This window comes from Homarus americanus, unplaced genomic scaffold (assembly GCF_018991925.1).
Source record: "Homarus americanus isolate GMGI-L3 unplaced genomic scaffold, GMGI_Hamer_2.0 scaffold36734, whole genome shotgun sequence".
Taxonomy (NCBI): Eukaryota; Metazoa; Arthropoda; class Malacostraca; order Decapoda; family Nephropidae; genus Homarus; species Homarus americanus.
This window is the reverse complement of record NW_024733126.1, coordinates 6,403,421-6,416,124: the sequence shown is the minus strand read 5'-3', so window position 1 is coordinate 6,416,124 and position 12,704 is coordinate 6,403,421. Positions and strand designations below refer to the sequence as shown.

At 42.5% G+C, this 12,704-nt stretch overlaps 1 protein-coding gene across 1 annotated transcript; it reads left to right on the top strand.

The window, feature by feature from the left end:
* Positions 1-4,332: 4,332 nt before the first annotated feature.
* LOC121869281 (uncharacterized protein SPEM3-like) lies at positions 4,333-8,711 on the top strand. Its single transcript, XM_042370526.1, has 3 exons — positions 4,333-5,157; positions 5,254-5,499; positions 8,649-8,711. Exons 1-3 carry the CDS (start codon positions 4,333-4,335, stop codon positions 8,709-8,711), a joined length of 1,134 nt encoding a protein of 377 aa, XP_042226460.1.
* The last annotated feature ends 3,993 nt before the right edge of the window (positions 8,712-12,704 follow it).

Sequence of the window (12,704 nt, the reverse complement as noted above, 5' to 3'; positions counted from 1 at the left end):
GTATTATTACCAACGTATCGAGAAAGTCAATATAGAATTTCTCTACCATGAAGTACTGTAAGGTGATGTCTCCGGGTTCCTCACAGTTATGTTATGATGCCAATTACTATGAAACTGTAGAAGATACGAGTCAGAGTTTAGGTAATGATTCATTGTTGGTCTTGTGTTAAATATCAATACGAGATTAATTAATTACATATAGTTTACTTCTTCAGTATTGACTTTGAATATTTTACAGGTGTGTGTGTGTGTGTGTGTGTGTGTGTGTATCAGAAACATAGAACATCTGACACACAGACCAACGGGCAAAATGACATAATGAAACAGACACATACTGTCATTTAGGCTGAAAACGAACTTACTCACAAATGGACACAATGGCACACGGACACAGAAAGAACTATATTAACATATAGCAACGCTGACATATACGTAGACACAGACATACAGTAGTGGTTGATCCGTTGAGAGATGTAATATAATAAGAATCAGATGGTGAAATAACTTTGTCTGTCTGTCTGCCCTGCCCTGCCTGCCAGCCTGCCTGTGTGAAGCCGTAAGTCTTGTTAGCTCGACAAATCTTCCGTTTTGAATTCAATTCTGATGAAACTTGGCGGGAATGTTCTTGTGCGGGAGATGGCGGATGTGATTGTTCTTTCCCCCGCATGTGGGCGATCTGTCTGTGCGTTTATTCGTCCTTGCATCCGTCTGTGCGTCCGTTTGTGTACCCATCCGTCCTTTCGACCGTCCGTTCGACAATAATGAACGCAAAAAGGAAAAAAAATATCTTACTGTGTTTATACATCACAGCACACACACACACACACACACACACACACACACACACACACACACACGCTGAATAAATATTGTCTGTTCATAGAAGTTAAGCTGTAATAGATAAATACCTTATAAAGTTTATATGATAGAGGCGTCGCGACAACACTGCGGGGTTGACCATCAGTTCAGCTGGTCTAGAGTTCAATGCCGTGTTTGTCAGGGGCGCTTCTTTTTTTATGTTAAAGTTTAAGTTGGTGACCATCTATACTGTTTTCACTCATATGAAGGATGATGACCTTTCACTTAATTACCAGCATCTCGTAATTACCATTATTCTGGTCGTACAGTAGGATTTTACCCAAAGAAAAATCGCCCAATGGGATTTTTATTGTAACGAAAAATGGTCACTTGGTATTTTTTGAACAATGAATGTTCTTTCATGTACAGTAGGCTTGGTTGTCAGGTTATGATTTGTGAGTTGGGATTTATTTCTACTATACAGTTGTGTCCGGTGAGGTTATGTGTTGAGGAGATCTGTCAATGGGATTGTGTCATGTGAGATTCGTGTCAGTGTGTCTCAGTGTACTATTCAAGCGACCCATGTGAACCCTCACACGGTAATTTTTTTTTTTTATGGGAATTAGCCCATCCGGGCACAGGTCAAATCAAATGACCCACACCGGAGCCTGGGGGGGAGAACGGAAAGAAATTGTAAATATAGAAAAAAAAGGTTATACTGTATTAATCTACACCACGAAGATGCCGGGAAACCAGCTTTTTAAAGTGAGACAGATTGTAAGAGCATGGAAACACAGAAGAAGGCAGAGCATTCCACAGTTTGGCTGTGTGAGGAAAGGAGGAAGTACTATAACGGGTTATTCTCGTGTGACCGACATCCACAGAGAAATGGTGGGCACCGCGGGCAAGACGTGTGTTACGAACCCACGGCCTTGCCAGCGGTACACGGGATGCTAAATCCACCGAACATTGCCCGTTAAAGTACCTGTAAAAGAGAGAGAGTGAAGCAACATTGCGGCGAAGAGAAAAGGAAGAGAGATGGTCGACTAAAGGAGGAAAGTTAAGAAGACGAAATGCCTTTGATTCCACCCTATCTAATAGTTGGACAGAAGAAGAGCCACCCCAGATATGAGAGCAGTACTCCAAGTTAGGACGAATGAATCCCTTATATACTTGGAGCAACTGATCAGGAGTGAAGTAGCTGCGGCATCTGTACAGCATACCCAACTTTCGGGAGGCAGCTTTAGTTATACTAAGGATGTGTGATTTCCAGGACATATTGGAGGAAATGGTGAGGCGTAACATATTTATTTCAGAATTAGGAGGATGATAGCGTCCTGAAATGTAATTGGTGGGAGATCGTCTAATTTACAACTGGGTTAATGAGGCAATATAAACTTTATAAAGTATTTATCTATAACAGCTCATTGGGTAAAATCCTACTGTACGACCAAAATAATGGTAATTACAAGATACTGGTAATTAAGTGAAACGTCATCATCCTTCATATGGGTGAAAACAGTACAGATGGTCACCAACTTAAACTTTAACATATAAAAAAGAAGCGCCCCTGACAAACACGGCATTGAACTCTAGACCAGCTGAACTGTGATGGTCAACCCCGCAGTGTTATCGCGACGCCTCTATCATATAAACTTTATAAGGTATTTATCTATTACAGCTTAACTTCTATGAACAGACAATATTTATTCAGCGTGTGTGAACACGGTAACGTCGATTTTTTTTTTCCTTTTTGTGTTCATTATTGTCGAACGGACGGTCGAAAGGACGGATGGATACACAAACGGACGCACAGACGGATGCAAGGACGATGAACGCACAGACAGATCGCCCACACATGCGGCGGGGAAAAACAATCACATCCGCCATCTCCCGCACAAGAACATTCCTGCCAAGTTTCATCAGAACTTAATTTAAAACGGAAGACGTGTCGAGCTAACAAGACTTACGACTTCACACGGGCAGGGCAGGGGAGGGCAGGACAGGGGAGGGCAGGACAGGGGAGGGCAGGACAGGGGAGGACAGGACAGGGCAGGGCAGACTCCACAACCTCACACGCAGTCTCCACACCCTCGGTAGATGGATGGGATTGCGTGCGCGAAAAAGATATAGAACGGTGTAGGGAGGTGAGCGCCGGTGTGCCAACCATCACTCACCCGCCTCACGTTGACACACCGCTCCATCTACCTGTCCCAGGACGCCCTCCACCCCCTCCTCCTTTCCCCTTTGGAATGTTAAAAAAAAGGGGAGGGGGAAATACACTTGCATGCGGGTATAGTGTGCGCTGATTGGCTTTTGTTTGCCATGACGTCCTACATGCCCCCAAACGGGTGGATTTTGCTTGTAAGCCCCACGAGGAATATGTCACCGAGGGCGTCGTTCTTACCTCGATGGTGATTAGTCTCCCCACCCACAGAGAGAGAGAGAGAGAGAGAGAGAGAGAGAGATATATATATATGTGTATGCAGAGTGAGTGAGAGGATGGTGGTATAAGTATGAGTAGGGAGGAGGTATGAGGTGGCTTGTAAGTATAGTAGAGGGATGTGTGTAGGGAGAGTTTAGAGGTGTGTAGGGAGAGTGGACAAGAGATGGATGGTTTGTATAAAGGCAGAGAGAGTGTTGGCAGGTGATGTGGAGGGGGAGTGAGAGAAAGGAGGTGTGTGGGGTAGGGTGAGTGAGTGAGTGACAGCGAAGGGAGACGGGTGAGAGGTACTGTACTCCCCTACACTGGTAATGTTACTGTTAGTATAGGCAGTGCACATACAATCTCTCTCTCTCTCTCTCTCTCTCTCTCTCTCTCTCTCTCTCTCTCACTAATAATTTAACCCGAGTGTCTGTCTAATGGTCCAAGTTGAAATGGAAACGGTCCATTAAAGTTGTTTACCTCGATTAATACCAAGAGACTTAAGCCAGTGATCGAGGTCATTCAAATAGTGGGAGACGACTCAAGAAATAATGAATGTGTGTAATGAATTTTAGGACGATGTGGGAAGTAGAACGCGGTGAATGTTACGAGTGCTTTATGTCTCAACGTGACCAGGAGTTGAGGAGGTGACATTTGTAAAGGTTAGACGAGGTTAGTAAGTGAACGCATATAAACCCCTCAGATATGCTACACAAGTTGAATAGTTTTGTACTGTTTCTTCAGACGTGAATTTGAAACAGCATCACCCTTCCCCCTCCCCCCCGGGACCTTACAGAGAACAGCATGTAGACCTAAATGTGACATAGAACAGCATGTAGACCTAAACATCAAACAACAAACACGAGACTTTAGAGAAAAAGAACATTCCAAGTCCTTCATCAGAAATTAATTTAAACCGGGACATCTAACACGATCACAAAATATCATCCCTGCACACTGATCCACACACAGGAAAATATTCAAACTATTCAGGACACATTTTCGTCACAAAGGTCCACCATGTCACGACGAGACAAAAATATTTAAACCTGAAAAACAATTGTATATCATGGTTGATGTAGCATACTAATGTTGCTGTTGTATCCGTGATGAATTACTGTAATCATCCTGTGGAAATTATCATACCTATACCTGAATCTGCCCAGGTGCATGTGCGTGCACCTGTACCTGTATCTGCTCAGGTGCATATACGTGCACCTGTACCTGGATTTGCTCAGGTGCATGTACGTGCACCTGTACTTCTATCTGCCCAGGTGCATGTACGTGCACCTGTATCTGCTCAGGTGCATGTACGTGCACCTGTACCTGTATTTGCTCAGGTGCATGTACGTGCACCTGTACCTGTATCTGCTCAGGTGCATGTACGTGCACCTGTACTTCTATCTGCCCAGGTGCATGTACGTGCACCTGTATCTGCTCAGGTGCATGTACGTGCACCTGTACCTGTATTTGCTCAGGTGCATGTACGCGCACCTGTACCTGTATCTGTTCAAGTGCATGTACGTGCACCTGTACCTGTATTTGCTCAGGTGCATGTACGTGCACCTGTACCTGTATCTGCCCAGGTGCATGTACGTGCACCTGTACCTGTATCTGCTCAGGTGCATGTACGTGCACCTGTATCTGCTCAGGTGCATGTACGTGCACCTGTACCTGTATCTGCTCAGGTGCATGTACGCACACCTGTACCTGCCCAGGTGCATGCACCTGTACCTGTATTTGCTCAGGTGCATGTACGTGCACCTGTACCTGTATCTGCTCAGGTGCATGTACGTGCACCTGTACCTGTATTTGCTCAGGTGCATGTACGTGCACCTGTACCTGTATCTGCCCAGGTGCATGTACGTGCACCTGTACCTGTATCTGCTCAGGTGCATGTACGTGCACCTGTACCTATATCTGCTCAGGTGAATGTACGTGCACCTGTACCTGTATCTGCCCAGGTGCATATATCTGCACCTGTACCTGTATTCGCTCAGGTGTAAGTACGTGCACCTGTATCTGCCCAGGTGCATGTACGTGCACCTGTACCTGTATTTGCTCAGGTGCATGTACGTGCACCTGTACCTGTATCTGCCCAGGTGCATGTACGTGCACCTGTACCTGTATCTGCCCAGGGGCATGTACGTGCACCTGTACCTGTATCTGCCCAGGTGCATGTACGTGCACCTGTACCTGTATCTGCCCAGGTGCATGTACGTGCACCTGTATCTGCCCAGGTGCATGTACGTGCACCTGTATCTGCCCAGAAGCATGTACGTGCACCTGTACCTGTATTTGCTTAGGTGCATGTACGTGCACCTGTACATAATAAACTATTCATCATTATTTTAGATCATGAAAAGTTTCCAAATGTTTGCATATTTGCTTAAATAATGAAGAAAACTTTATTAATGAATTGGCAACTCTTCTACAACCACAGCTGCCACATGATGTCACATTTGTTTTTTAATTATTTAAGCAAATATGCAAACATTTGGAAACCTTTGGTTTATTTAATATTTATCCTGACAGTGATACAACCGAAAATAGATCCACCAATCACAATCACTATTACATACAGCCTCACTTTACCAAGTATTGCCAGGTAAAATTGCGAGTACAAGACCCAGGTTGAGGTAGCTGGATCTCTGGCTGACTGTACTTACACCTGTACCTGCTCGGGTATACGTACTTACAACTATAGTTGTATATATCCGCACTTATAACCAATGTTTCTAACGGATTATCGATTAGACTGAACAAGACTGACCAAATCCTCTGAGATTCCTTACACGACTAATGTTTCCTATAGTATAAAATAAGTTTAAACTCCAGTTAACACAGAGGAAAGTATACCCTGAAAAACCATCTTATATCGATACATAAATAATACAAATTAATGAGCATAGTTTTGCGTGTGTCATCCACCACGTATACGAGCAGAGAGTTTACAGTAATTTTTATATACTGTATATATTCCCGCTACCATAAACACCTTCAAATTTATTCGAATAAACAAAAGAACGGAACAAAAAATTTGAATATTCACAACATTATTCAGATGAACTATGATATACAGAATCAAAATAATAGAACAAGTAACCATGTACTACCTAACATCTGCTGCCACTACCACTGTTTCAGCTGCCCCTTGAGTGCCAGTTTGGAGGGGGAGGAGGAGGAACACCTGTCTAGTAGGTTCGTCCTCAAGATTAAGTTGACAAGGGTAACATGAAAGGTCAAGGTGGTGAGGGTGGGGGGTCTTACGTAACACCCCATCCACTTATGAGTAATTCACCTGCTTTCATCACAGACACACGGACACAGTGGTCAAGGTACGCTACACCTTGAAGGGTCAGGTGAGGTTACTTAACACTGTAATTCACCTGTTTGGTATATACATATTGATAAAGATAAAGACTGAGATAGAGAGAACCAGGCCAGCAGCAGGAAGGTTCAGGTGACACACACACACACACACACACACACACACACACACACACACACACACACACACACCAATGGATCATTAATTCATTTGTTTTGACCTGACCATCACGGTGGTACTCTCTCCTCCGCTCACAAAATATAAAGGAAGGGAAGATGTCCTTACCTCTTTATATAGAAACATGTTATTAGTATCTCTTTAAGACAACTCTAACCAATTTGAACAGGTCCATTGCGTCAGGTGTATTATCCATAAAGACCGTAATAGAGAGATCACTTACACTGTTAACTCTCTCTTAACATGAAACAACACAAACTACAGGTAATAAACTGTTCACTCAAACGCCCCAGACCGAGCCATTTACACGTCAGCCCTGAGCGTCACGTCACCTATCACAAACAGCTTTGACAGAGGATTTATACATCTCTCTCCCCTTTTTGTGTGGACGTATGTGAACCGGCTGGGTATTGACGACAACCTGGTATACTGCTAGTGTTCCTTAACAACCCAGTACACCAACCACTCCACCACCGTGCCCTGGACATCACGCGGGAGGAGACCAGGACTAGCTAATCATACTACTAAACAACCTGCACTTACCCACAATCCCCGCAATGTATAGCACTATTTAGCACCCAACATTCATTACACCAGAAGACGAAAACCTCTATAATTACCATGAAGCCATCGTACATACGGACTAACTACAAGGCTTCCTCTTAATTAACCTGTCTGCCCTGGCTGGATTATCACAGCTTTACTCTTTATAAGGCATATTAGGGGTTAAATATAAGCTTGGCCTCCCATATGCATAAGCAAAATTAGTGAGAGTTACGGCGGGTGTTGGGGAGCTGAGGTACCTCGGTTACCAAAATACCTCCCAACTCTCTCTCTAGGGGCCTCCACTGTGTAAGGAATACAATGTATGACGTCACAAAACTGAGAATATAGAATAATGCATAACGCCACAACTGGTGATAGGAAGTGAATAATAATAATAATAATAATAATAATAATAATAATAATAATAATAATAATAATAATAATAATAATAATAATAATAATAATAATAATAATAATAATAATAATAATAATAATAATAATAATAATAATAATAATAATAAACTTTTCTGACTGAGGACTACTTATATAAACCACTGACTCTCACGCCATCACAATGAATAAGAAAATATAAGATACTACATAATAAAAGTTACATTTACTGTATAGAGATCCATTAAACACAAACGTCACTAACCACACTAAAGACACATCGGGGTAATGAAAAGAACACACTAATGGATATGTTGACCAGGGACAAAATCAACCCATTCACAACAGATCATTAAGGAAGGTTTGTTACTATGAAGGCTCCTTGGGTTACTGTTACGTTGTTCGTGGGACGTCAGGTGTCGGGTAGAAGGAGGTGTCATTAAGGAAGGTTTGTTACTATGAAGGCTCCTTGGGTTACTGTTACGTTGTTCGTGGGACGTCAGGTGGAGTTAGTGTCGGGTAGAAGGAGGTGTCGATGTTTAGGGTTGGGTAAACCTTCTTATACCTTACCTAACCTAACCCACATAATTCTCGTCCTTCGTTCAGTGTAATATAAGTCCAAGTTTTCAAGGATATTCTGGTAACGTGTATAATAACTTCATAATACAACTCAACATGCATATTACTTGACTTTTTATCTTATTTTACCTTGTATTTACGTCTCTTGGTTGTCATACAGGGGAGGTTTACTCTTACTTTTTTTTCCCAGGTGTGTGAGTGACGAGACAGAAGGTGAGTGAACACGGGACGTAATCACAGCTGGTGTACATGTATATATAGTGAAGGTGCAGTGCAGGACTCTACCTGACGGACAAGTTAGTTATGGAGAGCCTTAATTTGGCCCCGTGAGCGTCTTCATATCTCTGCAGGTGTCAGGCCTCTGGTGTATTGCACTAATTATAACACTGACATGATGTGCAGGTGGTGAGCACGACCGAGGACAAACATGCACACGGACACAAGGAAGCACGTACACGGGTGTAATCATAATTATCACACACACACACACACACACACACACACACACACACACACACACACACACACACACACACACACACACGCACGTCAGTTAATTTTACTAGATAGTGTGTGTGTGTGTGTGTGTGTGTGTGTGTGTGTGAATAAATCGTAAATAAATATATAAGTGCACGTGCGCATGTGTAATCATTCGTGTACGTACTGTACGTGAGTAAAGTTATGCAGAAACTATTCAGTATTCTGGATGAACTGATAACATACACAACTTGACACAGGTAAAGTTTATTCAGATACAGACAGGACTGACAGGCTACAGGGAATAACCCAGGCTTAACAAATACAGCAACAACATTCTAACACCAAAATATCATACAACTTCCACCTGATACATACACGGATACATACATACAGTATATATACATACCAACAGAACATTACCCCACTCCTGTGTTTATCACGGACTGGGGATCTCTGGCATTAACATACATTAGCATAATTATTAGTGGGAGGTGACGCTCGCCTCTATCAGTACTCACCCGCCGTTTATGACCACCCAGCTGAGTCCTAGATGGTGAATATCCTACAGACAGACAGACAGGATGGTGAATATCCTACAGACAGACAGACAGGATGGAGAATATCCTACATAGAGAAACACAGACAGACTGACAGGATGGAGAATATCCTACAGACAGACAGACAGACAGGACGGAGAATATCCTACATAGAGAAACACAGACAAACTGACAGACAGACAGAAAAACAGACAGACAGACAGGATGGAGAATATCCTATAGACAGACAGACAGAGGCACAGATAGACAGATACTCGTACCTCTCCATACACTTCCTCAGCACACCTGTTGTCACCTGTTTAATCTCATTCCTTATGTCTCCTATCTTTATTTACATGTTTACATTCTTCCTGTATCCTCTCACCTTACACTCCTCCTGTACCGACAAGAAAACCAAAACACGAGTACTTTTTTAATTCCTTAGGTTAATTTATTTTATTCTTCTCATTCTTTGGTTAATTAATTGAAAACCCACATTATTTTACTCCTTTCTCCCATTTTGTCTAGGAAAACATTCTCTCACACCTATCAACAGATGCCGATACATTTATAATCACATTCTATTTATCCTTCGTTATGCCACCTGTTTATTTAATTATTCTTATTACCATCATTGTACATTATGTCTTTTAAAAATAATTAAAATATTACCTTCTTTAGTTAATACATTCATCTTGGTATATTTACTTTCATACAGTGATAAAAACGAAGGGTCCATCCAGCCCTGTGATCTGCCTCTCCGTCTCTACCAACACACATACGGTATAATGTCACCTGTGCCTCAACACTCCCTCCTCACCATCCATAATCTCTGCTTGGATCATCTGGAGATTACACATCCTATCATATTTCACCTGATTAATAAACACCCTAACCTAACCTAACCTAACCTAACCTACCCTACCCTACCCTACCCTAACCTAACCTAACCCCCTAGATAGCCTAAAGGTGTTTAATCATCAGGTTAAAATCAGTTAGGACGTCTAATCTTCAGGTGATCTCTCTGTTCAACTTTGGGCTGCGGCGAGAAACTTATTTACATATTCCCTTTAGTCATCCTCCCGTGCCATACCTTTAACCTTCAGTACCAACAAGATCCGCTACATACATGACCTTTACAACCTCGAAGACACAACACAACTCTAACCTTTACTCTCTACAGATCATTCTAGCCACATTCCTCCCTCCGGATCCCAGCCCAGGCACCAGTACAAGTCATGACCTTTATCTATACCAGGTTTATATACTTGATATTTTCTGCTTAAATTCTATCACGTATTCGACCTACAGTGTCATACAGGTCACATTTATAGTTGAACTACAGCATCCTACAGGTTACAGTTTATAGTTGAACTACAGTCTCCTACAGCTCACAGCTTGTTTGACCTACACTGCCCTGCAGGTCACAGCTTACAATTAAACTTCACAGGGAAGAGGAGGAGGAAGCGGAGAAGGAATAAGAGGAAGAGGAAGAAGATGAGGAAGAGGAGGAGGAGGAAGAAGAGGATGAGGAGGAGGAATTAGAGGGCAACTCAGCAGGTGTGGGAGTGGTCGGGACAGTCCTCAATAACCCTAGGAATATATTCTATAGCCTCGCCCCTCCTCTGGGAATACCTAAATTAAGCGGAGGGGATTGGTGAAGATTAGATTCATGTTGGGACGACGGATTTCCCTACTACAATTACTGACATTACAATAATAGTAGATTTATCTCCCGGTTTTGTACCTGTGTGTGTGTGTGTGTGTGTGTGTGTGTGTGTGTGTGTGTGTGTATTTGCGCGTGCGTGCATGTGTATCAAGAAAAATACACAGAGCTTATGGAAATACAATATATATATATACATTTAATTAAGATGTCGAGTACCATCACACAACGCGCTGCAAATTCAATACCAAACTTTCGTAACTTGTAAATACAGGTCAGGTTAATAGTCTCCCTCACACACCAGCTCCCACAACATAACCCTCAAACTCAACTCACCGACACATGCAAACGACAGCAACTTATCTCACCCAATTTACCTTAATTAAAACAACACAATTTTTGGTACCCCGGTGACCTTTAACCCTGTACATGAGTTCAATTTACATCCGTGTATTAGAGGTTTACCAAGAGGTGTCCTGGAGTTTATAGGCTTTGAGGAGTGATCAAAATATTATCCCTCTCATATATTGGTGATTTCTATACGATTAATACCGAGGAAATTCCGGATTACCTAAAGTTTAACCATCTACCCTAGCACTATTGGCGAGGATAGGATAGGATAGGATAGGATAGCGTTAGGGTGGTTAATCTCCAGGTGATCAGAAATTCCCAAACCGTCTTAATCTACCTGTAGTGGTTTTCATTTAAGATATTTTCTCCGTGAGGTCTTCTTGTTATGATCCGTCAAAATCATAAAAACAAAACAAAATCAGAAGAATAAAAAAAATAATAACTTGAGAAACAGTTTAGGTAACACGCAGAAAGACAGATGGCAGCTTAGTACTCTCAGGGGCCAAGTTGATGGGCGGTGTTACGAGGACAAGTACTGGTTCCTCTGGGGCACTATTACACACCACCTACGTCTCTTACATACAGTATACTCAATGTCTTTACACACCAACACCGCCACCTCCACCATAACCACGAATCTCCCTCCTCCAACACCACAATCCTCCCTCCAACACCACCACAGCTCTCCCTCCACCACCACCTTGCGTTACAGTACGAATCTACCTACACAAAACCCCGGATGACCGCCGTACTCCACAACCAGGGAATAACAGCTGTTCCTACCTTTCAGATAATTGGTTCATTAACTTTTACATTTGGTTATCGAAGTCCAGTGGTTCCGTCGTTCAGGCCTGTGATTGCGAGTTCCCCCAATGCTGCCCCCGCGTGAGGTAATGTGGGAGTGAGAGAGTTTTGGATAAGTGTATTGAGGATGTTTCACGTAATGATGATATACACCTCTCTCTCTCTCTCTCTCTCTCTCTCTCTCTCTCTCTCTCTCTCTCTCAGTTATCAGACCAATTGCCTCATTGACCCAGTTACCGTGTGAGGGTTCATATGGGTCTCTTGAATAGTACACTGAGACACACTGACACGAATCTCACATGACACAATCCCATTGACAGATCTCCTCTACACATAACCTCACCGGACACAACTGTCTGGTAGAAATAAATCCCATCTCACAAATCATAACCTGACAACCAAGCCTACTGTACGTGAAAGAACATTCATTGTTCAAAAAATACCAAGTGACCATTTTTCGTTACAATAAAAATCCCATTGGGCGATTTTTTCATTGGGTAAAATCCTACTGTACGACCAGAATAATGATAATTACAAGATACTGGTAATTAAGTGAAAGGTCATCATCCTTCATATAGGTGAAAACAGTACAGATGGCCACCAACTTAAACTTTAACATAT

What these genes read in the sequence shown, in the direction of transcription:
- LOC121869281 (XM_042370526.1), top strand. Translation starts at nt 4,333, where the DNA reads ATGAATTACTGTAATCATCCTGTGGAAATTATCATACCTATACCTGAA. An exon ending in CTATATCTGCTCAGGTGAAT is followed by an intron (nt 5,158 to 5,253) that starts GTACGTGCACCT and finishes GTATCTGCCCAG; the next exon opens with GTGCATGTACGTGCACCTGT. An exon ending in CTGTATCTGCCCAGAAGCAT is followed by an intron (nt 5,500 to 8,648) that starts GTACGTGCACCT and finishes CATGATGTGCAG; the next exon opens with GTGGTGAGCACGACCGAGGA.